Below are 25,876 nucleotides of genomic sequence, written 5' to 3'. Positions count from 1 at the left end.
CACCCACATGAGATCGGCAATGATAATATAGTCGTCAGCAGACGCGTGGCAAGTCTTTTCATCAAGAAGTTTGCCAGAAGGCATCTTTCTCGGCATCAGGTCGACCTGTCTGTGGTGCGTACTCGGTGAAGAAGTGAGTAGTTCGATCAGCTGATATAATGATGAGCTTCATCAGCCGATCATCAAATCGTTCGACTTCTTTAATGGCATCATGAAAACCCTCTGAGATGGCAATGCCAACACCATATTGAGTGTGTGGGTTACCAAAATAGAAAAGTTTATAGCCACTTTTACCGCATTCGCGTTCAATGTCGCAGCTTTTGCCACCAGACCATCGGGTTTCTTGCAGAGCGCAGATATTAATGCGCCTTTTTCGAAGGGCACTTGCGAGTTCCTCCGTCTTTCCAGTTAGGGTACCAACATTTAACATGCAGACACGTATTTGTTTTGTTCGTTTTGTTCGGACGCCCTAGCAGTTCTCCGAGGCTTGTAACTCAATCCGATCATCAAGGTTGAAACGACATTGTATGCATTTTCTTTTTCGACTGTTGCGGGACTTGTCACCAAGAGAGATCAGGTAGGATTTAGCATAGTGAAATAAGCCCAACTATACTCTATTTATCTCTTTCCCTGATCTTAGCATTTTATTTTTGTTTTACTGAGGATAGTACAGAGTACGTTGCCTCAAACCCTCCTCCTTTACCTGGGCTTGTGACCAGCATACAATGTTAATAGAATGGCGAAGTTCAATTGCCTGCATGCAGTGAATGATATCTTTCCAGATTGAGTTTAAAGTGGAGTTCCCAAGAGAGGAGGGAGAGGGGGTGTACATTTTTAAGAATATTAAATGAAAAATCTCGATGAATACCTTCCTAAGCTGAAATTAATTCCGGGGAGAAGCGCGGCTAGCAAGTGATCATTTATTCCACGGACCAATTCTTAAAAACTACCCAACCGAAAAATCACAAGATAATCATCAAGTTGCCCCTATACGATATCTAGGCCACAAAATGCCCTCCACATCAATATCAGTTCCGAGAAAGGAAATACATATATATATATTACCATATCTTTTGGAAATTGGGTAAAAAGCCCCATAAGGGGGGAACCACATTAGAAAACTTTTTCACGTACATTTTGAGATTTTTTAGTGGGGAGAATTATTTGGAATTCACTCAAATTTCGACATCATTTATATCACATACACGAACAACTTGTGCGATTTTTTTTTATAAATTTAAACCGAAAATAAAAGAGTTACGCAATGATATTCCGCTAAAAGTCGTAACTAATAATAATAATAATATGATAATCGTTGGCACAACAATCCATATTGGATCAGGGCCTTGAAGTGTGTTAGAGCAGAGTGTCCGGATAGCTGAGTGGTTAGAGCACTAGGCTGTCGTACGGAAGGTCGCGGTTCAAATCTCACTGGTGGCAGTGGAATTTGTATCGTGATTTGACGTCGGACACCAGTCGACTCAGCTGTGAATGAGTACCTGAGCCAAATCAGGGTAATAATCTCGGGCGAGCGCAATGCTGACCATATTGCCTCCTAGTGTACCGTTACGGTCTTGAATGAAGTGAAAAGTCGTAACTAGTGTTCGTCAACAACGGGACGTGTACCAAATTCAACTTTTATCTGAAACAAAAAACCTTTTAATTATACATCACTAACTTATTTTTTAAGCATATGAACCTCAACGTAACTAAAAATAGTCAAAGTCAAAAATGCTACAGGGGTTAAAAAAAATTATTTCAAATTACACCATTTTTTTCACCAATTATACAAGAAAGGGTACCCTTAAATATGCGATATCATTGGAAATGTCGGTTTATATTCTTGGTAATTTTTTAAAGGATCATACCTTCGAATTTCATAATGATGGATTCATTACTTTTTGAGCTAGAATTCCTGCAAATGTTGGTTGAAAAATTCCCTTTTGGATATGAAGACATTTATCACTCTTAATTATGAACAAACTATAGTTACAACAAATACAAACGAACTCGTACAGGCTAAGAATTTATAAATACATCACTATTTACATAACGCTGCAAGATTTCGTAAGGACATACAGCGACTACCTCCTGGGCAGTGGACCTTGAGCTTGTACCTGATAATCGCTCGGTTCTACGCTCATCATATCTAAACGACCACGAATTTCGCTTTGAAATTTCTCCAGCGTATTCTGGAATAACTAAACTAACAATCTATTCAATAAAAAAGTTCGATTCTGAGTTCCTAATGTGTTTTCCCCCCTTAAGCTCATCCTGGAATCAAAAAGTAAGTAATGTAGACTATAATGTAGAGAATGATATTCTGAGATACCCACTTCCCTTTAAGGCAATTAGCGTGGCTTAGAAGTCAAATTTTAATAAAAAACATGTTATGTTTTACTAACAGATTCTCAACGATTTTCTTCCTTCATATTAGTTCTATTAAAATATATCTATTTTTTCATCAACAACAGGATTCCTTTATTATGGAAAATAAGCACATTTTGATTATTAACGTTTATAACAAACCTTCAGATATCTTTCAAAAATAGGTGCAAATTATTTTTAGATTAATAAGAATCATTACCGAAGCAGGATATTACTTTTTTGACGTTGGGAATTTTTCTGGGTGTGACCAATAGGGTTAAAATCCTACTGTTACTGATGAAGTTATAGTGGATTGAGAATGAGTGGAAACGCAACCAAAAGATATACACATATATAAATTTTATATTAAAATTACTCCTATCTTGCAGTTAATGAAACTTTCTAATGCATCCAATTTACGGAAGTCATTAACCTCCTTAACTACCTTTAGGTTAGCCTCCGTTATTGCATGTTCCTCCTCGATGATGTGTCTGGCTACCAAAAATTTAAGGGCATGTGTTGGTCTGTTTTGCGCTTTCGCCAAATTTACTTCCTTTATATTTTCGTTGAACCTCGTTGTTATTAGTCTCCTAGTTTGCCCCGTATATGATTCTCCACAACGGTTAAATAATTAATATCGACGAATCATCGTAGAGGCGGTCAAAGGGTCTCAGGGCGAAACGTGGACTGGTACCCACGATGGAGCACAAAACCTGGGAAACACCCGCTGAATCAACACCAAAAGCTCAACTACTAAACCCTATCTCCACCTCCTCTGGTGATCGCTGAGAGTTCTTTCTTAATGAAAAACTGCAGACGGAGAAGATTGAAGGCTTATCTCCCGCGCCTAAAGAGGGGACAAATTGTACCAACTGGTTCTCCAAGTTGGGGGTTGAATAGGACTGATAACCTGAGAGTTCTTTCTTAATGAAAAACTGCAGACGGATAAGAATGAAGGCTTATCTCCCGCGCCTAAAGAGGGGACAAATTGTACCAACTGGTCCTCCAAGTTGGGGGTTGAATAGGGCTGATAACCAACCCTATACCGAAAACCCAAGTTACGAAGCCACAGAAGAAGCATCGAGCAGGATGGATTTTACAACGACGAACCCGGCAACGAAAACGGAATAACGATTTGCGCATTTTAACCAAGTAGGGAAGGAGCCCGTATTCAGATAATACGTCACGAAGCTGCCATATGAATACCAATAATAACGAACTAGGGATTCTTCAGTTTGCAGTATCGCACGCAATGGTTATTCGAAGCACCTGGTTTGTGCGAAAAGCAGCCCACAAACACACGTGGGCCTCTCCAGACCGAGCCACTTTCAACCAGATTGACCACGTATTGATCAAATGCCGCCACTTCTCAGCCTTGATGAACGTCAGAACATACACATATAGGGGGGTCAATATAGACTCAGATCACTATTTCGATGGCATAGTGCTCCGGGTTTGAATTACCCCACCGTCTACAATCCCCTTTGACAATCAAGTGGGAGTGAACATTGAGGCCATTCACAACATAACCCTCCGTAACACCTATAAGGGGAAATGCATGCCGCAATAACCGCAGCTAACAGATGTCCTGGAGATGAAGGATCAACAAATGATCTTCTCAATCACCTGAAGGACATTATCATTGATACAGCCACAAAGATACTTGGCCCCAGCCGCAAGAAAAGTCAGTGCGGTTGGTTCGACGATGTATGTAAGCTAGCAACCGAACGGAAGAATGCTGCATACCGAGTAATGTTGCATTCTCAAAGAACGCGGGCACACGTAAAGAATTCCTTCGGGTGGAGAAGCCTAGGAGAACCAACAGATCTGTAAACTGGAAAACCCCACCAGGAGCGGAAGTTTTATCAACAAGTCAGCAGGATGAAGCCTTATACACCTCGATACTCATCCTGCCGAGACAAAGAGGAGAATCTCATTTCCGACAGAATGGGCATGTTGGAGCGATGGGTTGAGTATTTTGATGAAGTGCTCAACAATCAAAATATCAGCGAGTTGGAGGTCCCGCCAAAAAACCATTGCCTCTCGGCCAATAAACCTTTAAGAAATACAAATGCAGAGCCTTTATCACCACCCTTTTCCTATAAACGTTTAAACAACAAACAGTTTTAGTAAGTACTATATGTTTTCATTTTTTCTTCTGAATTTCTTCTGAATTTTACTGTATTCGTAATCCAATCGTTTCAAGAAACATACTTCCCCGCTTTTACTGAAATAGAATCTTATATGAATACAGGCATATATTTTCCATCACTTATGGAAATATAATTATGTATTTGACATCATTTTTCTGAATATCCACAGTACACAAAGAAATGCGCTCAAACTGGAGGAAATATATATGCATACATCTGTGTATATACGAAGTTTCTTTTTTAAACGATAAAGTTAGCTTAATTGTCGGTTCTCACCTGATTACACAAGTTATCTGGAATGCTGCGTAATGTATACAAACATATATACATTCATATATATATATATATATATATGACACGAAAGGTGAGTGAAGACAAATTATACACATTATATATCTATGTATTAACGACGATACATGCAATAGATGTTAACAACTGTCCTAATACAATGCATAAATATTAAGTCATTTCTGCAATTCCAGGTTGATCGGAAACAGATACTTTAACAAGCCTTCTGGTAATATCTGACCGAAATGCAGTTAAAATACCTCCACCGCTCATTACCTTCTTTCATTGGAATTGAAGAGTTATTAAGAAACAATCTTATTCCGTGGCAAAGCTAGTATCTTTCAGCGCCCAGGAGAAATGCAGCTACAAAAATATTCAACCCTTTTTTTAAAATCCCAGGCCCATCAATTTCTAAAGAATTGCATGCTCATAGCACGCAATTAATGCTTATTAGCCCTCCTTCAGCAGCCAGCAATCATCGGAAATAACAGTTTTCCAATCACATGATGTTACTAATTATACAGAAACAAGGACTATACAATATCTATAAAACCTATTGGAAGGGTCATATGAAGCGAGTCCTTCTTCTGAACGCATACATACATATGTATAATGCAGTGTACAATATTTTTGATTATTATGAGTGTAAGGCTCGTCACCGGAGCTTCTGGTGTCCCCATCCTTGTGAACTTTCTGAACGAATTGAAGGAAGTTTATCATCCACTCCAAATCGTGGCCTATACCTGTTTTGACTCAGGTAAAGTAAATTTTGCTACTTAATGCCGGCTGACGTGTTTTCAACAATTTTATTAGATGAAAAGAAATATTTTGCGGAAAACTTCAACTCAATGCTGAAGTTCAATTCATTAGAGGCGGTAAGCAGTCTCGTCAAAGACGAAGACGCCCCTCACTTAACTACCTATCTACTGGATTTACAATGTAATAATTCGAAAGCATTTATGGAAGCCTCAGAAACCAGGAAATTTTTTCAACATCCTTACCGTTGGGTAATTTTTGGAAGCGTTTTGAGTCAAGTTCCTGAAATTGAAACTTTGATTGACAGCAACGTTTTATTTGTTGAGAAGAACTTTCAACTTTGGAACTGTAAGTACAACAATACCCTAGCTAAACAAAATAGTACGCATATGACCACTTGGGAACCAATTTACTTCCTCTCTTGTAGTCCGCGGAGCCCTCTTTTAGGGCTAAACACACAAGTTTTTTAAAAAAAGGAGCTAACAGTAAAACAAAACCGTCCCTCAAGTTTTTTTGCCTTTATTACCAAGAATGTACCGTTATTTGTAATTATATCATATATTTAGATATTTTATTGTAATTATATACCCTTTCAGCTTTCAGAACATAGCATCCATTATCTAAATGTAGAAGAAGAGAATGTAAAAATCAGTAGATATTCAATACATATTATTAAGTTAGGTCGGGTGAAAATAAGGAATTTACATAAATTGTAAAGAATCCTATTGAATTATTTGACATTTTTCAAGTCAACGTCCTTCGTTTATTCAAGACAAGTTCTTATGCTGGTACAACAAGGGGCACTAAAATGTTACACCTCCCCACCCTTATTATCTCCTAATAAGAGCGGATGATAAAGATGTTCGTTTCCTCAGACCCTTTCATCTACTACCTACAAGAAAATGCTGAAGTAATTACCGTAGTTTATGGCGAAACAGCGGCAGCGGATGAGGCCATGCTCCACATCATCGTGACGTCTAGACATCGAATGTAACCCAGTCACCAAGTCAGATGACTTTCGCCTGTTATTTGTACCGGCCCTTAAATTCCTTATTTGATACATGCGTATTTCATATGGTAGCCAACTACCAGAGGTGGTGACGAATCCCTCAGTGCATTTTTCTCACCTTCCCCCTGACATGCTGCTGTGGCCTACAGTCATTCGGACTAAAGCTATCCATTCCTCCTCCTTTCAAAACCGGACTTGGGACCGGCTACGATAGACCTCTGTTTCCTTCCATCCAGAAAACTCAAGTCAAGTCACCATGGGTGAGCCGTTTATTCTCAAACTAATAGGTACGTTATATTCAAATTAATAATAATGTTGCAGAAGTAAAATTTATTTACGATTGGAACTCTTCTGAGGATTCCACGTACACCAAAAGAAAAACATCGCCGAAACAACTTTGGGAACACTCGAAATGGATCCACCCTGATGCTTTCCATACCATCGGGCAGTGGACACAAGGAAAATGGAAGGTTAAATTATACCATCACCCAGCACCTATTGACTCAGTAAGAGGAACAGTAGAATTTAGATATTCATCAAGAGAGATCAAGTAGGATACCTAATGACAGGTGCCGCAACAAGCCGACCAAAAAACTGCATCCAATGTCGGTAAAAAACATAATCGGGTAGCAAGCCTCAGAAAAATGCTAGGGCGTCCACCTCAGTCGATGCGGCAGGACGGGCCTCGGTCCTGTCGAGAAATGGGCAAGGGTCTTTTTACGCGTGAACGTCGTCAGGACGTAAATAAGTTAGTCCAAGCAAAACAAATACGTATCTAAACTGAAAAGACCAAGGAACTCTTCGGGAAAAGCGCATTGATATCTGTGCTCTGCTCTGCGCGAACGCGGTAAAAACGGCAATAAACTTGAAGCTCACCATTATATCAGCTAATCCCATTATTCACTCTTCACCGCATATGCACTAAAGACAGGTCGACCTAATTCCGAGAGAGATGCTTTCTGGTAACGTCTCGATGAAAAGACCTCCAAGATAATGACTAATGCCAACCGGGAAGCAAAGAAAGTCATCACTATCACCCGAGCGGTCCATTAAAAAGATCTTTACGATAAACTGGACACTCGGGATGGCGAAAGAAATCTGTATCGGCTTCCTAAACGCCGACACAAACGCACATAGGATATCGAACATTTCTATTGTGTTAATGAGAAGAACGGTACTTTGCTTACCAACCGACGAGCCGCGACGATCTATTCGTCGACGAGAATATTGCGAGCAGATTTCAACTGAAGAGCCTGTTCATCCTCCACTTCCACAAGCATTGCCGACATTTGGAGCACCACCTGTCACCGCAACTGAAGTCGAGGAAGCAATAAAACGAATGAAATCGGGCAAAGCAACAGGACCTAACGACATCGCATCTAAGCTCTGGAAAACGAAGAGCTGGGACCCATCACTGTGGATCAGTGAGGAGGGTAGAACACCATTTGATTGGCAAGAAAGTACCACCGTTCCAATATGGACAAAGAAAGGTAGTCCCATAGCTGTCACGTCGATATAATTTTTCTGGCCGCTTTCCAGGTTTGGACATTTCAATTTGAAATTTCAAATCTGATTCTTCAGGTTTCGGCCCCGAAAGGGAAATTTATCGTTGTGACTGCCCTACTCTGCTTTGCCGCGCTACAGGGCTAGGGGAATTGATTTCTTGCGAGAAAGACAGAAAAAAAAGGATGAACGGTTGTTATTGGATATTTTTTTAACCTGAGAGCCAAGTGAGAAATTTCCGTTGACTTCTGTTTCGATAATTTCGCAGCGCCGCTTTCGCGCAAAAACTGCCTGAAGACATTTTCTTGAGCGTCGTAACAGGCAGAACAGTTTGAATTGTGTGGTGACGCGAAAATCGACGAGTAGTCCGTGCCAGCGATCAACAGGGTTTCACATGCGACGTTAGCGGGAGGCGTGGAAACATTCGGATTGCAACCAGCGGCTCTGCGTCCATGAGGCGCGATCGGGTCGATTACTAGTGTTTCAGTTGCGTAGGAAGATGAGGCTAAAAGTGTAGAGCGGATTGGCCCCTTTTGCGGCAACCGCCAGACTTGCCGTTGCCATCCCCAATGTGAGACTCATGGGATTCGCAATTAAAGTTTATTCGGAATCTAAGACCACTTCTGTCAAGTCACCCTCACCTTTCGCCAGAAAAGGCCAGGGCTGATGGCGAACTGAAGTCACGGTTGGAGGTTGCTTCACCGAACCGCGGTCAACATCATGGTATTTCTCGTCGGTTAGCCACCTGCTCTTGTCAAGTTTTGTTGGTTTGTCGAGGGCCGCCAGTGATAGCTTCAGCGTGTGATTGCTTGAAGCCACCCACGTGGGACGCAAACATTTGATGGAACAATTATGAAGGGCTCGAAATGCAACTTAAACGCCGATCAGTTACTCGGTGAACAATCTGACGGAGAAAAACTTTGTTTCGAATACCTTAGCCTTAATATCGAACTCCAGATATCCCCGCTTTTGCACCGAGGTCCACCAATGCCTAAAAGCTGTGGCGTCCTGGCCTACGCCATCACTCCATCTCAAGCAGGGCGGCCTCGTCTTCTTTTTCTCCCATAGATATTGTCCTTATAGACTTTCCCGGCGGGATCATCCTCATCCATACGGATTAAACGACCCGCCCACCGCAACCTGTTGAGCCGGATATTATCCACAACCAATTCTTCGGAGGATTCTTCTCTCATTATCATCATCATCAACGGCGCAACAACCGGTATCCGGTCTAGGCCTGCCTTAATAAGGAACTCCAGACATCCCGGTTTTGCGCCGAGGTCCACCAATTCGATATCCCTGAAAGCTGTCTGGCGTAGGTGTAGGTGGCCAAAAGGATTCTTCTCTCGCACGCGGCAAAGAGTTCGCAATTTTTCTTTTTGTTAAGTACCCAGATCTCCGAGGAATACGAGGACTGGCAAGATCATAGTCTTGCACAGTAAAAGCTTTGATGAGACGTTTCCAGCGAAACAGTTTTTGTAAGCTGAAATATGCTCTGTTTGATGCCAACAACCGTGCGCGGATTTCATCATCGTAGCTGTTATCGGTTGTGATTTTCGACCGGAGATAGGATAAATTAAAAAAAACAAATTACCACTCCCAAAGTTGTAGTCTCCTATCTTCACTGTTTTCATTTGACCAGTGCGATTCGGTGTTGCTCGATCTTTGGTTTTTGGCGCTGACGTTACCACCATGTACTTCGTTTTGCCTTCATTAATGTGCAGCCCAAGATTTCGTACCGCCTGTTCGATCTGGATGCAAGTAGATTGTACAGGGTGCGGCAGGATAACTTCCTTTTTTAAAATGCGCGCACTCAGTTAGTTGATGTCATAGCGGAGCGCTAGTGGTCTCATTCAAGAGAGGATACTGTAAAGTTTTGTCCCGACATGGTTCAGTCGCCATCATGCGTTGGAATAGTGAGGAGCGTGCCTTTGCCGTTGAGGTTTACTTTTCAAGCTATTGTTGTTTTTAGCGATGAAGCCCATTTTCATTTGTGTGGGTCGGTTAACAAACAAAACATGCGCTACTGGGCTGACACCAACCCTCGAGAATTGCATCAAAAGCCTTTGCATTCACCCAAAGTCACAGTGTGGTGTGCAATTTCCTCAGCTGCAATTATTGGTCCCTGATTTTTTGAGGAAAATGAGGTTACAGTGACAGTGAATTCGGACCGGTATGTAAACATGCTACAGAATTTTTTTTTCCCACGGCTAGAAAATTTGGATTTGGGGGACACTTGGTTCCAACAAGACGGTGCAACAGCACACACTTCAAGAGCATCGATGGCTGTTTTGAGGGGACACTTTCCAGAGCGCCTTATCTCAATTAGAGGCGATTTGGAATGGCCAGCACGCTCTCCCGATCTGTCCCCTTGTGATTTTTTTCTATGGGGTTTTTTGAAATCCCGTGTTTATGTGAACCGTCCAAGAATCCTACAAGATTTGAAGACCAACATCCAAGAAGAAATTGCCAACATAACATCTGCTATGCTAACAAGAGTCATGACAAACGTCAGAAATCGGTTTACGCAATGTGTGGAGAATGGGGGACGTCACCTAACAGATTTGATTTTCAAAACAATGTAAATAAAAACTTTAGACATGTACCTACATTATAAAAAATAAATAAATATTTTCCTATGCATACAATAGTTTTTATTGAGTTTTGAAAAAAGAAAGTTATGCTGCCGCACCCTGTATATCTCGTGTTGTTCTTCCCATGATGTCAATATCGTCAGCGTAGGGCAGTAGGGTGCACCTGAAGAGAATGGTGCCCCTCACATTTACATCTGCATCGCGAATCACTTTCTCTTGGGCCAGGTTAAAGAGGACGCATGATAGGGCAACCTTAGACCGTTGTTGATGTTGAATGATCTTGAGAGTAATCCTGCAGCTTTCACCTGGCCTCACACATTGGCCAGGTTTACCCTAGTCAATCGTATCAATTTCATCGGGATACCGAATTCTCTCATGACCGTGTACAGTTTTACCCTGGCTATGCTGTCATAGGCGGCCTTAAAGTTGATGAGAAAATGGTACAACTGATGGCCATATTCTAACAGTTTTTCCATCGTGTGCCGCAGAGAGAAATTCTAATCTTCTGGAGTGAAGCCTCTTTGATATAGGCCAATCATGTTCTGGGCGTATGGGGCTATCCGGCCTAGCAAGATAACGGAGAATATCTTATAGATTGTACTCAGCAACGTGATACTCTATAATTGCTGCATTGCATGATATCGCCCTTTTTATGCATGGGGCAGATAAGGCCCCGTTGCCAGTCGTCAGGAATTAATTCGCTGTCCCATACTTTGAATATCGGCTGATGCACCCATTGCTGTAATTGGTCGCCTCCATATTTAACCAATTCGGCTGTAATTCCACCTGTTCCTGGCGATTTACGGTTTTTAAGCCGGTGGATGGCACGGACTGTTTCTTCTGTACTTTGTGGTGGCCATATTAGTCCGTTGTCTTCGGTTGGTGGGACGTCCAACTCGCCGATATTTTGGTTGTTGAGCCGTTCATCAAAATACTCAATACATCGCTCCAATGTGCCCATTCTCTCAGAAATCAAATTTCCCTCTTTGTGTCGGCAGGATGAGCATGAAGGTGTATAAGGCTGAATTATTGATAACACTTCCGCTGCTGGTGTGGTTGCTCCCTACACTTTTACAGATCTGTTGGTTCTCCTGGGCTTCTCCACCCGAGGGAATTCTTTACGTGTGCCCGCGTTCTTTGAGAATGCAACATTACTCGCTATGGAGCATTCTTCCGTTCCGTTGCTTGCTTACATTCATCGTCGAGTCAGTCTGTTTGTGGCCATATCAATGAAAACGTTCGTCAGGTGGTTGTAAAGATCACTTGTTGATGCTTCATCTCCAAGACATCTGTTAGCTGGGGTTTTTGCGGCATCCATTTCCCCTTATAGGTGTTACGGAGGGCTGTGTTGTGAATGGCTTCAGTATTCACTCCCACCTGATTATCAGAAGGGATTGTAGTTGGTGTTATAATTCCGTGTGATCTGAGTCTAAATTGACCTCCGTATATGTTCTCACATTCATTCGCATCAAAGCTCAAGGGTGGCGGCGTTCCATAAGCACGTGGTCAATTTGGTTGAAAGTAGTCCCGCCTGGAGAGGCCCACGTATGTTTGTGGATCGCGCAAACCATGCGATACTAATAATAATAATCGTTGGCGCAACAATCCTTATTGGATCAGGGCCCTGTAGTGTGTTAGAGCACTTCATTCAAGACGGAATGCTACACTACAGTACACTTCAGGAGGCAATAAGGTCAGCATTATGCTCGCCTGAGATTATTACCCTGTTTTGACTCAGGTACTCATTCACAGCTGAGTCAACTGGTATCCGACATCCAATCACGATAACAAATCCCTCTGCCACCAGTGTGATTTGAACCGCGGCCTTCGGCTGCGATACTGCTAACGAATAATCCCCACTCCGTTATCAATGGTATCTCTATGTAAGTATGGGAGCCGACGTATCACCTAGATACGGCCTCTATCCCTACTGACCGTTGAAATTTTCAAGTATGATTTTATATCATACTTGGGACAGGCTTCCAGGGTCCGCTCAACTGCGTCGTAGAAGGTATACTTCTCCGACTCTGCAGTCTCCTCTATAGGGGCGTGAACGTTTATGAGCCTTATATTTCTACATTTGCCTCGCAAACGCAGAGTGCATAGCCTTTCGCTTATATTTCCACAGCCGTACAGGCAGAGCACGTTCCATGAGAAAATGCACAAATCATTATTCCGTTGTCGTTGACACTTTCGTCGTTTTAAAATCCATCCTGTCCAAGGCTCCTTCTGTGTCTTCGTAACATTGGTTTTCCGTGTAGGGTTGTCAGCCCTATCCAACCCCCAACCTGGAGGACCAGTTGGTACAATTTGTCCCGTTTGTTCGTCTGCAATTTTTGATTCAGATTTGGTAGTAAAACTATCGGTGTTGGTTCAGCAGGCGTTTCCCAGGTTTTGTGCGCCATCGTGAGTGCCAATCCATGTTTCGTCTGACACCTATACTATTCTTCAACAACCGGACGATCTTACTTAGTTAAAAGATAAAGGGGCGCTGGTGGCGGTAGCAGATCAGTAGGAGAATCCGTCGGGAATTAACCGCAACATCCTGCACATATGCAGAATAATTTATTTCTACATGGTTTGAACCAGGCTGTGTAAGAGTCCCAGGACATCAAGGGAAACCGTGAGTGATTTAGGTACAATGTCTGTAGCGGACAATATTATGGGAACTAAAACCACCCGCTCGCGACGCCAAATTTCTTTGATTTCCAAAGCCAGTGACTCATAGTTCACCTTCTTTTCCACGTATTTTCGTTCAATTTTGCTATTATGGGGGATAGCAACATCAATAATGTATGCGGAGCGACCCGTCTTTTCAATTACAGTACGTCAGGCTTATTATGTGGAATATGGCGATCAGTTAGAGCTTGCCGGTCATGCTCCCGTGATCAGTCCATGTTTGTATGCAAGGTTTTGATGGATCATACATTCTGCACTGATCGTTCTCCACTCGCTCTTTCATTATGAGCACTTTATAAGATCGAATGGTGACCACGCCGTCCTGAATAGCACAGCAAAGGGCTCTCCAGCACACAGCCATCTGCTCGATAAATGCACATCGCCAAATGGCTACCGAAGACAATTCACGTGTTTACCGTGCATTGTCTTCGACTTCCATTCATCGATCCGCTCTTGGTTCGACTTCACCTCATTCAGAAGATTGAAATTTCGATCCTTCAAATTAAGTGAAGTCAGCCACAGCCTCCCTTATAGACAGCCACATGCAAGGGACTCCCCTGCTCTCTGCTGTAAAAATAAGCGCGTAGCGAGTCAACTTGGCGGTGATGTTGGGCCGTAACGTCAACCACACGCCTACCTCCGATGTCAAGAGGCAGATTCATTCACTCCACGGGAGAGTTTGGATGATCCGTTCGGAATTTGGCCATAGCAGTCCGTATCCGCCGCTAGACGTTTTCCAGATCGGTTTTTGTCCACGGCAATATTCCGAATGCATAAGCCAGTGAAGGTAGGTATAGCGAATACATTCAATGCGCTTATTTTATTCTTCCCCGATACAATTTCAGCACCAACTTTATACGTCGCAGGAATTCGGACAGCAGATTATCAAGCAAGCAAAGCGAGCAAAGGTTCTTTGCGGAAATCCTAAGTTCTTGTTGAAGTCTGTCTCGGATATAGCTTCGATGTGGAAGTCACCAATGCTATGTCCGGAATGCGATTCGTGATGACTTTTGCGGATGGCTTGGATTCGACACTTGTCTAATTCAAATTCAATCCGAATATCACGGCTGAACCTGTCTACTATTCGTAACAGACTTCTAATTTGATTTCATCTAAGTGCATCAAGTGTGTCAGTTCCCATTTAGCATCTAGGCCATACTTTATTGCAAAACCATGCTCTCTAGCATCATTCAATAGCCATGGAAGGAGACTGAGTGTCATGCAAAATCAAAGAGACTTAACGAATTCCCCTGGAAGAGACCTCTCCGTATATTGATAGGCTCTGATGTATTGGCACCCTCAGACGAACGCACTGATAAGGTGTGTCAGCCTTCCATGACTGTGCCAGAAAATTTATTAGTTTCGGATTAATGCGATACAGATGGAAGACATCGATTAGCCAGGTATGCTGTACGCTGTCGAAAGCCGTGGCATAATCGATAAAGCAACTAAAGACGTTTCTTTGGCCTCCAGTTTCTTGTTCTACATCTACCGAGTCGATAATGAGCCAGCTCTTCTGCTCCTAGGACAAAATGTTGTTGGCCTCGATGGGCGCATTGACCCTTCCCTTAATAATGGACGTTATGGAAGATGTAGAGGATTGATAAGCAAGTAATCGGTGTTGTGTCTGCGGGGTCCTGTAACCGTGTACTTTTTAGGTAGTCCCAGCAATTAGGAACGGTGGAAATTCTTCCAACTGACTCATGACCACATGCTGTGTGGCCACCGACCATATATACTGGCGAACTTTTTGTACCAGAAGTTCCGCACCCGAACCAGACCTGGGCCCCTCCAGTTCTTCGAGTTGCTTGTGGCTCAGCGAACCTCCTCTTCGGTAACATCTGCGAAATTCATACCAGGCGTAGTGCCATGGCGCGTGTCTGCGGCAGTGTTCCACTCAGCATGATCGCCGTAACCGACTGCAAATGACAGAAAGTTTCTGCTTTAGCGTGTCCAAAATTTCAACTACCGGTGTCTCACTGGCGATGTCATAGTGCCAGTAAACGCTCTGTACTTTGTTATTCACTTATCTACTGGCATTGCCCGACGTTCCAGACGAATTTTCCATGGTGGATCTCTTCGGTCACTCAAATAAATAACGTGAAAGCGAAACTTTTGACCGAACAATCTAAAGCCGCTACTCCGCCACAAAAACGCAGTCGAGATGCAATCTCATCATTGATTTGAGATAGAATTCGCGGGGTTGCTGAAGATGCATATAGCTTGGGAATACCTTGTCTATGTAAAGGATCCATTTCCGAGAATTCTATACTCGCTCTTTGGAATTCGCCCCGAACCTCAACGGAAACCTCAGGTGGACGGTAGAGAAGAGTGCTTCGGCGAGTACTGAAACTGTTGCCTGCAGTGCGGTGTGGTGTTGTTCATGCCGCCGCCTCTGCCCCCATCGACTCTCGGTCACCAGTTTCCGCGATGACCTCAAGTCGAACACGCTCCCTGATGATGGCCGGGATTGTGTCGCTGCGAGTCTTAAAGCGGCGCTGCTCTGCACTCCGCCGCACAGCCACGTGTGTGAATTACTGGAAACGCTCGACGAGAAATCTCTGGTGCAACAAGGTACGGCACACGCTCCCGTCGTTATTTCGTAGGAGGAACCAATGATGAAGAGATACATTTCCTCAGTCCATTTCATCTGCTGCCTACGCGAACCTGCTGAAGTGGTCGCCACAGATCCTGGCGAAATATCTGCAGCGGGCGGAGCAATACTCCTGGTAATCGCGCACCTAGACATCGAACCACCCCACGCTTAGCGGTTTCGACGCCGTGCTGTTTATTACAGGAGCCCGACCCAGTCACCAAGTCAGACGACTCCCGCCGGTTAACCGTACCGGACCTCAAATTTCTCCTTCTCCTCATTTTTGGGTTTGCGTTTTAGTGAGTAATCTGCAAGACTGCAAAGTTCCTGCAATTTTATCAAATATCCCCTGGGACGCTGCCGTGGTGTACTGCCATTCAGACTGAAGCTATCTATCCCTCCCCCTTTCAAAACCGGGCTTGGGACCGGCTACGGCGGAGTATTATTATTATTTTTAACACAACCTGGATGAAGTGGCATTTCACAACTGGTTTTCTTTTTGATCGACGTACCAACGAACGTCTCAAATCTAAAATTTACCGCAATGTAGTCCGCCCTGTCGCACTCTACGGTTCAGAGTGTTGACCGACTATCAAAAATAATGAACGGCGTCTTGCGATAATGGAGACGGAAATGTTGCGTTTGACTTGCGGCATGGTACGTTTTCATCACATCCGAAATGAGAATATCCGCGATGGATATGGAGTTACACCAATCGTGGAAAAATTGCTGAGACGTATTCGACGGTATGATCACGTAATTCGCACTAACGAGAATTCACTCATCAAGATTGCTCTGCAAATCAAAGTCGATGGTAAACGACCAAAAGACCGGCAGAAACAACGGTGGCTTGAGTCGCCGGATGGGGATTTGAAAGCCTCGCAACTGCATCCAGATCAGGGGTTTGATGAAACCAAATGGTGAAACCGATCACGACGAGTCGACCCCGCTTGTGAACTGGACAAAGGCTGAAGAAAGAAAAGAAGACAATATATTTCCCTTAGTTTTTCATTATATCTATACCCAGCGAATATCTAAAGCGGCATAAAACAAGAACTTTTAACTTTATATAATAATTATTTTATGTACTCTAATAGAGTTGCTTTCAAGTCTACAGAGTTCGGCCGTCTTTACCATATATTTTTGAATACTTCGGGCATTGGGACGAAACTGGACTTCAAATTAACCACACTTCAATGGTGTTATCTCGCCGGCGACGTAACCTGCAGAAAATCCCCTTGAAAGTTACTATAGTCATTACTCAAAATCAATCTATGGATCATCTGGAGGATTACCAAGAAAGGCACATTGACTCAATTGGGAAAGTTAACTTTGCTGTAACAAAAGTGTTATTGGAGTCCTTGAATGCTTCCTCTATATATAATAGAGTCAATACTTGGGGTTATCTAAACCAAAGCACAGGAAATTGGACTGGTATGATGGAAGAACTGGTAAATGGACGGTCTGATATTGGAGGTAATTATTACGCGCAATTTACTTTTCCAAAATGACAAAAGCTTTGTTTCCAGGTACATCATTATTTTTTCAAACTAATCGAATACCATTGATCGATTATCTTTCAATGGTTACACCAACTAGGAGTGCATTTTTGTTTCGCGCGCCACCACTGTCAACTGTTTCAAATATTTATTTGTTGCCGTTTACAAATTTAGTCTGGCTCACGACAGGATTCATAGTTGTTCTAGCTGTTATATTCATATTCACTATATTAATGGTTCAAACCAAATTTGTTAATTTCGAGGGTCCAGAGAATTCATCTAGATTCTCTGATTGTATTTTGATTGGAATATCTGCAATATCGCAAATGGGGATAATACTGCAACCCAGGAGGATGTCATTGCGGATTGCTTCAGTACGTTGGTTCCAAAATACTTATCTTTTAGTTCTCCCACATATATACTTCTCCTCTAGATATTTCTTCTAGTCGCTTTACTTTTTCTGTACACATCTTATACTGCGAATATTGTGGCCTTGTTGCAGTCGACAGCAAGGACAATTACATCACTAACAGACCTTTTGAATTCAAATTTAGAAGTTGCTCTCGACGATAATCCGTATAATAGATATTATTTTCCGGTAATTTCAATTTCTTCCATACACAAGTCCTTCAAATAGTAACGAAACCATCTTTTTCAAACAGATGGCCACTGAACCAATCCGTCGAAAGATTTATGAAACTAAAGTGCTAACAGCAAAAGGCGGTAGCTACATCAACGTATCAGATGGTGTTGAACGTTTGCGAAGAGAATCATTTGCATTTCACACCGAGCTCAGTGTTAGCTACAACCTTATAGAAAGAACATTTTATGAACACGAGAAATGTAACTTGCAAACTGTGGAATTCTTGCAAGTAATTGATCCTTGGTATGCCATACGGAAGAATTCCTCCTTTAAGGAATTGATAAAGGTGAAGTAAGTCTTATCTTCTTAAAAATAACTCCTGCTACAAGCTATCTACCTGTTTATATAATCACTTATGAATTCCTTTTTATCTCATCCAGTTTATTTCGTATTCGAGAATATGGAATTCAAGCAAGAGAAAACGCGAAAATTTACACGAAGCAACCGCTATGCACGTCTCATGGACAAAACTTTGCCAGTGTACGATTGCAGGAATGTTATGGAGCATTCGTTATATTGGCCTCTGGGTTTGCAATTTCTTTTTTATTTTTCGTCATGGAAAAACTATTGGTTAATTCCGGAAGAATCTGCCTAATATAGAAATACTGAACGGGAGATTTAATTCAGAAAACACTATACAATGCACGAGGATTCCATTCGATAAAACGGTACACATGAAAAATCATTGAACCTTTGTTCACTATGTTAGTGCAAAATAATGCAACTTTCTGATATTCAATAAAAATTCACTATATTTTTCCTTCAATGCATTTATATTTAATCATGCAACGGAATCAACGAGTAAGTAACCCCCGGAAGCACGTGGTGAAGACCAGTATAGCAGGAGTATAGGTCCCTCGGGAAGGCCTCAAGGGAGCTGAAACACCTTTCAGCGAGGCGACAACGATGACGGAAAAATGCAGTTTGCACCCTATGCCCTATATAGGAGATAATGGCAACCATGTAAATACAGCGCAGTACTAGGGAATTATTAACACCGCTGATTTCAATGCAACTATGAACTGTTGCGTGTGTGGATTTATGATATGTATATTCTTTTAATACGCATCAGCTTCTTGTTATTTGCCCACTTCTGTACTCCCTGCTCACACTAGAGAAAGTACCGTTATATTTTTTTTTCTACGCTAAACATTGCCGCTGAATAGAAACGTAATAGAGCACCGTAGTGGTGATTTGTAACATTATCATGCATTTGTAAAACAGGCGATTTTTATTGTAAAAACGTTTGACATCATTAAACGCAGTTATTAAATCAAGAGATTTTACCAGTCTTAGAAGAAATTGGCGTACAAAATGTGCGTTTCTTTAAGTTTTGGCAAAATCATGTAATTGACAGCAGGGAAAAAGTAGCCATTCTTGCTCCAAGGATAGGTGACTCAAAAAAGCTAGGTTCTTCTTCCGGATTTCTACCTCGTCTTCTAATTACCCAAATTAAACCACCGATAATGATTGCGATTAACAACAAACCTCCTCCAATTAATCCGTGTGGGATGTATTGCCGAAAATCTGATTCTGATCCAAGTGTTGCTTCTAATTTCTGTCGCAAGATACCCCTATCTAACGAAATATTTGGGGCCTCTCTCAACTCATCTAATTGGTGAAATCGAGGAGTCACTGCCTCAAATTTTGCTGTCCAATTCAATACTACGGTATGAAGGGTCCCTGTGATATTGAACATGGCCATGTCAAGTGTGCAGTAGGCCAAGTGTATCAAGGACACTGGAAACCGAAGCTCTAAAGAAGCTTCACTACAGATTATTGGGATTTCCTTCACCTGACCTTTAAACACTGCCCCAAGTTGCGGTTTTAAACGTGCCACAAAAGTGCCATTACTCCACCTCCTAAGAGAACACCACTCCCGCAGATTTTTTGTTCCTTTTGCAATTTTTCGCGCGCAAGACGGTCCTGATCAAACAAGGTTAGTTTCAAAGAATCCGAGTAGAATTTCCACTGCATCTTCCTCAAAAAAAAATTTGTCATTCTTCCCTGGCCCCATGAATAAACCCCGAAACAGGACAGCCGTCCCCAAATCCCACGTAAGGCTCTGATGACCGGGAGTAGTAATTACTGCTACGTGGGCAAACCGTTCTCTGTAAGCCAGAGGGATTACAAATTCGATGGTGACTAAATCGTCTTTTACCCATGCTGAAGGAGGATGAATGTCGAAGATGCTCTCCGGATGATCCAAATCCGGTAAGATCATCCCTGGAACCTCCTTATTTATTCGCTTTATATATTCTGTAAGCTCTCCTATTGGTCTCAGTTTACTTAACTGCTGATACTTAGCCCATATTCCTGCTATTGAGTATTCTGATATTTCTTGTTGGAGCATGGCTACTTCCTGTCGCTCCACAACAGCATTAATCTGCCCCTCAACCTGATGGCCCTCGAGATCCGTGATATTAAGCATCAAGAAGGCGATTTTAGCTTGCTAATGCTGCAAGCTCTCTATCTCATTACCGATCACGGCATCTCGATAACCCATGTATACCATTGCCCCCGTGCCGAACACAGCTGGCAAGTACTTAACCCCTAGTTTCACAGCCTCCTTTACCATAAACGGAACCACGCTTGAGGCCCGCTTAGCTCGATTGAGTTTATAAGCGGCAATCAGGTTCTGGTTTACATCCTTAGCCTGTTGTTCGTTAGCGATTATCAGAGTCCCGCAATGTTCCTGGATGTCCTGCTTGACTTGTCTGGCGCAAATTTTCTTAAATTTTTTCCATTTGATCCGCTATGACCTCTAAATCGGCGGTTAAATTTACTGAGGTTGCCACCATGTACTTTAACTCGAACACCTTAACTTGAACATCGCTTAAATGAATACTCCTTGACTCTAACACCGGCTCTACCGATGAGGAGGCCAAACTGCCAGGCAGAAAGAACAAACAAAGAACCAAGGCAACGCGAGCCAGAAATCCACCTTTAAACTTTACGGCTCCACGTGTTCAAGACGCAGGACCGTCGATTGCTGCTTCGCCCCCCGGATTAGGCCTGCCGTCTGCCGATAAATCCGGTTTCAGCTTACCACCCTGCGGTAGTAATGGGACAAGCTGATGCACTGCACGGTTCACGTTATCCCGTTCAGTTGTTTTTAATCTCACTTGCCTCACCACGCCGTTGGGATCCGGAAACGTCTCAACGACCCGTGCCGCCTTCCAATTCAGGGGACTATGATCCTTTTCCTTTATTCGAACCAAATCCCCCTGATCTAACTGGCGCCCTGGATTTTTCCATCTGTATCGTTTCTGTAAATGGCCCAAGTAATCTTGCTCAAATTTTACCCTAAACTGATGCTGTAATTCCTGGACCTGCAGCCACCGCCTTGTTGCAGGAAGATCTTCCCTGAGACCTCTCCCCATCGGATGATTTAATAAATCCCGCTGGATTAAAAAATGTGCAGGTGTCAGCACCTGCAAATCATGACTGACAACGGGTATAACGGTCTACTGTTAAGGATGGCTTCCCAAGTACATACAGCGATATGCAAATCCTCATAGGACAGATTAACAACCGCTGGCATCGTTCTCACAAAACGCTTGAAGCTTCCCACTGCAGCTTCAAAAAGCCCTCCGAAATGGCTTGCCCTTGGCAAACTTTTCCCGACTTCGGCAGACACCTGCTGCCAAGCATCTTTCAATACTTTAGCTACGCCGACCAAGTTCGTGTCATTATCTCACCGAACCGACCTCGGCTGCCCCCTTCGACTCACAAATCTACGGAAAGAGGCAAGGTAGGCATTGGCGCTAAGGTCAGAACAAATCTCAAGATGGAGAGCCTTGGTTCCCATGCACACAAACACAACCACGTATACTTTGATTGTTTTTGAATTTCGCAACGGGCTACTTTTGATTTGAAATGGGCCACAGAGATCAGTCCCAACGTTTTCGAACACAAATTCAGCTGCTGTTCGTTCTACTGGGAGATCTGTCATCCTGGGGGTAACTGTTAGACCTTTCATACGAATGCATTTGGTACACGCCCTTATCCATTTCTTAACTCTTTGTTGTAGGGCAGGTATATAATAGATGTCTCGAATTATAGTCATGGTGACTCCAATCCCACATGAGCCTGTCTAATGAGTAGATCCACCAAATGACATTTTCCTAAAATGATGGGGTGCCGCTGCTCAAATGGTAATGGAGCGTTGCTCAACCGTCCTCCCACCCTGAGAAAACCACTTCCTTCCTCCAAGAAGGGGTTGAGCGTACTTACCCAATAATGTTTTTCTACGGGTAGCCCGTGCGCCAACCTCGCAATTTGCTTTCCAAATAGCTCCATTTGCTGCCATTTAGTCGCCGCGACTTCTGCTTGCTTTAACTCCATGGCCGAAAGGAAGCCTGACTTCCTGTTTCTCCACCTCAGGCACAACGCAACGCAACGGTCAGTCAGCATCACAAAGGGAGTGACGGGTAGATCCCCTTGCAAAAAAGGAGGACCCTCAAACCATAGCCCATGGTTGACAAATTTCCGGGGGAGCATTCCTCTTGATGCGCAATCAGCCGAGTTCAACTTTGACTGTATATGATGAATTTCGGAAGGAGCGAGATCCTTTCAAATTGATGCGACTCTACACTTCACAGCCTTATTTTCAATTTCCTTCTGACTTTGGATCAAAGCGAGGGCTACCTCAAAGTCAGTGTAGGCTAAGCACTTTAGTGGAATTGCCCCTAAGTTTTTTTGAATCCCTTAATAATTCGGCTAATAATACCACGCTTTCCAGTTCGAGCTTGGGAATGGTACAAAGCCCTTCGGCTTGGCCAACCCGGGCCTTCAGAGGAGTAACTTGCCCCTTGATGCAATAAGACGGACGACATACCCACGATGTGTTTTGACTCTGCTATAAATAACGGCAGGGTATCCATCCCCCGAAGCATCACTGAAACCAACTAACTCAGTTACGTGGCTCTCATTACCGTACCCAGTCCATCTAGGGATTTGGACCTGATTCAAATCCCCTAATGAAGAAAACACTTTTTCTATTTGTTCTCGGGCAACTCCTCAAATCTCTTCATCCCAGTCATACCCTTCTTGCCACAACTTCTGAATTTCGATTCGTAGCTTCATAATAACGGGCAATAACCAATGGAATCAAACAAAAATGCACTCACACTCAGGATTTTTCTTTTACTGAACATAGTAATTTTTCTCACCTTGATACCATACTGAAACAATCCTTTTGAGGATTGTAGTGTAACCCCAGCATCTTTAAATCACTCTCGGCCTTTTGCAACTCTACAACGGAATCAATTTGCCGCGATCTATCTATGTTTTCCAACACTTCGTTAAGGACATCTTCCCTTTCTCCAATGTTACCGAAATTTGATGAAGTGTCCTAATCGCCTGCCAGGGAGCGAAATCAATCCCATAGGTCACTGTTTTCAAAAAATACTCCTGAATAGGTTCCTTCGGGTTAGATCTCCATAAAATTCTCAGTCTTAACTGGTCCTCTGGTCTTAGCAAAATCTGGCGATACATTTTAATAATATCACTGGAAAAAACAACCTCAAATTTCCGACTACGGGTAACAATGTCAAAGATGTGGGTTTGCAACTTTGACCCAGGAAGAATCGTTTGATTAAGACTAACGCCATTCGGAAGTTTTGGCTGCTTAAGCAATGAGTCAAATTCCCGTCGGGTGGAGATATCCATTTTACGGGTAAGGATAAAAGGTATGAAAGGTACACCTTGATCACAATTGAACCCAGCCTTCCTCAGGTTTTGAACCACTGAGCGCATTGTGTCAAGTGCTTTTCCAATGGTACTGGGGTCTTGTAACACTATCTGGGGAAGATCTATGAGGGCCTGGATCTCCTTTTATACCAGCGCCCGAGAATTACTGTAGCGTCGTTCCAGAAGTTCCCAGGCCTTCTCGTAATTTTCCCCATGCACTCGTAAGTGCTCTACGACTCTCCTCGCATCACCTTTTAATTTGCTCTGCAGCATCATCAGCCTTTCTGCTCGCCCAATATCAGATCCTTCATAGACTGATTGAAAAATACTGCAGAAAGACTCAAAGTGACGAAGGTCCCCATCAAACGAAGGAATATCAGGGACTGGTGGACGAGGACAAGGTCTATGGCCGCGATTCCAATAAGGAATGCCTTCGGTCTCGGAGCTTCTTAGCCCAAAGCCTCTTGTCGGGAACGGTATGTCACTAAAAGGCATGTTCAATTCATCGGGAACCCGGGGGAACCATTCTCTAGAGAACAAGTCTTCCGGTCGTTTTGTCGCGTCCTCCAACTCCCCTTGAGCATCATTAAGCTCGGCTGAAGGACCGGGGCGCGGACTTGATGTTGTCCTTCCACCTGTGATTTCTCCATCGACGGGAGAGCTTTCGGGAATGATATCGCGATGAACACGCCCAATCAGCTCCTTAGTCGCATTATAAATACCGATCATTACGGATAATTTATTTTCTCGAAAATAAGTAATGTCCTTGGAAGCATTTTGACGAAGAAGGTGGCTGTGGCCGGCGAGGAAATCCCAATAAAGCTGTTGCACTTCTTCCCATGCCGCAGCAAAACGCTCCTGCGTCCTTTTTTCTGGCCGGAGTTTGACTTGGGACTCCCTCACACTTTCAAGTTTTATGACCCTTTCCTGCTGGGCATCAATAATTGCCTGAATCTCCATTCGCGGCGATAATATAACTTTGCGCCCTTAATTTAAGTGCCCTAACGATTAAAACTTTGCACTCTTAACAAAAAATTAGTGATTTCCACTCCACAATGGCAATACTCTGAACGGGGCACTGAATACGTGGGAAGCGCAACACTGTAACTTTGCGCTCTTAATTTGAGCGCCGCACCAAAAAATTAATGATTTCCACTCCACAATGGCAATACTCTGAACGGGGCACTGAATACGTGGGAAGCGCAACACTGTAAGGACCTACCCTTTGGTCTAAACGCGCCCACGTAACAACAAAATAGTGCACTGGAAACGTAGGAGACGCAACACTACCTTTCCTTTGGTCTGAACGTTCCTATGTTGCTCCAGCACAAACAAAGCACCGATAATTTTACCGATGTACTATACGTGCCGTTCAGTATTGTCGCGGCGGAACACTAACAAGTTTGTAATCTTTTTACTACGCACTTTAATTTCATTAACAACACGATCGATTTAATGAAATTCACTTTATTTCAAATTATAAATTATAAGTCATTTGCGGACATTTACGTGAAGGATCCTAGTTTGGCATCCTATCCGGCTCGACGGACCAAGTTGTTTGGGAGTCTTATATTAGGACACAGGTCGCCCCAAGTCCAGCCTAGTATTTAACTAGGTGCGCTTACTTCTTGGGAGCGACGGTCTCCTCTCCCTTTATCTCTAGCTGTCGAGTAAAGCTGTGGAAAGATTAGGAAATTAGGGTCTTACCAGAATTCCAATTGTTTGGGATTTCCGCGACCACACTAAAGGAAACCACTCTTCTTTACTTGACTAACACTTTATTAACCTTTTTTTTGCACTACACTAATTTCCTTCATCACCATCATCAACGGCGCAACAACCGGTATCCGGTCTAGGCCTGCCTTAATAAGGAACTCCAGACATCCAGGTTTTGCGCCGAGTTCCACCAATTCGATATTCCTAAAAGCTGTCTGGCGTCCTGACCTACGCCATCGCTCCATCTTAGGCAGTCTTCTTTTTCTACCATAGATATTGCCCTTATAGACTTTCCGGGTGAGATCATCCTCATCCATACGGATTAAGCGACCCGCCCACCGTAACCTATTATTAAGCCGGATTTTATCCACAACCGGACGGT

General features: G+C 43.1%; 2 protein-coding genes across 3 annotated transcripts in view; one reads left to right on the top strand and one right to left on the bottom strand.

The window, feature by feature from the left end:
- The first annotated feature begins 5,406 nt into the window (after positions 1 to 5,406).
- On the top strand, positions 5,407 to 18,844 carry LOC119651354. 2 transcript variants are annotated; one of them, XM_038054917.1, is made up of 7 exons: positions 5,407 to 5,565; positions 5,622 to 5,912; positions 17,053 to 17,418; positions 17,472 to 17,815; positions 17,875 to 18,039; positions 18,104 to 18,370; positions 18,465 to 18,844. In XM_038054917.1, exons 1-7 carry the CDS (start codon positions 5,421 to 5,423, stop codon positions 18,657 to 18,659), a joined length of 1,773 nt encoding a protein of 590 aa, XP_037910845.1. In that variant the 5' UTR covers positions 5,407 to 5,420; the 3' UTR covers positions 18,660 to 18,844. The 2 variants fall into 2 exon arrangements, with proteins under 2 accessions (XP_037910845.1, XP_037910844.1); XM_038054916.1 differs by having other exon boundaries at positions 18,104 to 18,375.
- LOC119651356 overlaps positions 5,929 to 25,876 on the bottom strand; it is a 39,195-nt gene continuing 19,247 nt past the window's right edge. The window contains exon 3 of the mRNA XM_038054919.1: positions 5,929 to 6,184. Within this exon, the coding sequence (XP_037910847.1) occupies positions 6,164 to 6,184 (21 nt within the window). The 3' untranslated portion in view covers positions 5,929 to 6,163. The remainder of the gene's footprint in view (positions 6,185 to 25,876) is intronic.

This window comes from Hermetia illucens, chromosome 3 (assembly GCF_905115235.1).
Source record: "Hermetia illucens chromosome 3, iHerIll2.2.curated.20191125, whole genome shotgun sequence".
Lineage (NCBI taxonomy): Eukaryota > Metazoa > Arthropoda > Insecta > Diptera > Stratiomyidae > Hermetia > Hermetia illucens.
This window is presented reverse-complemented; position numbering and strand designations above follow the sequence as displayed.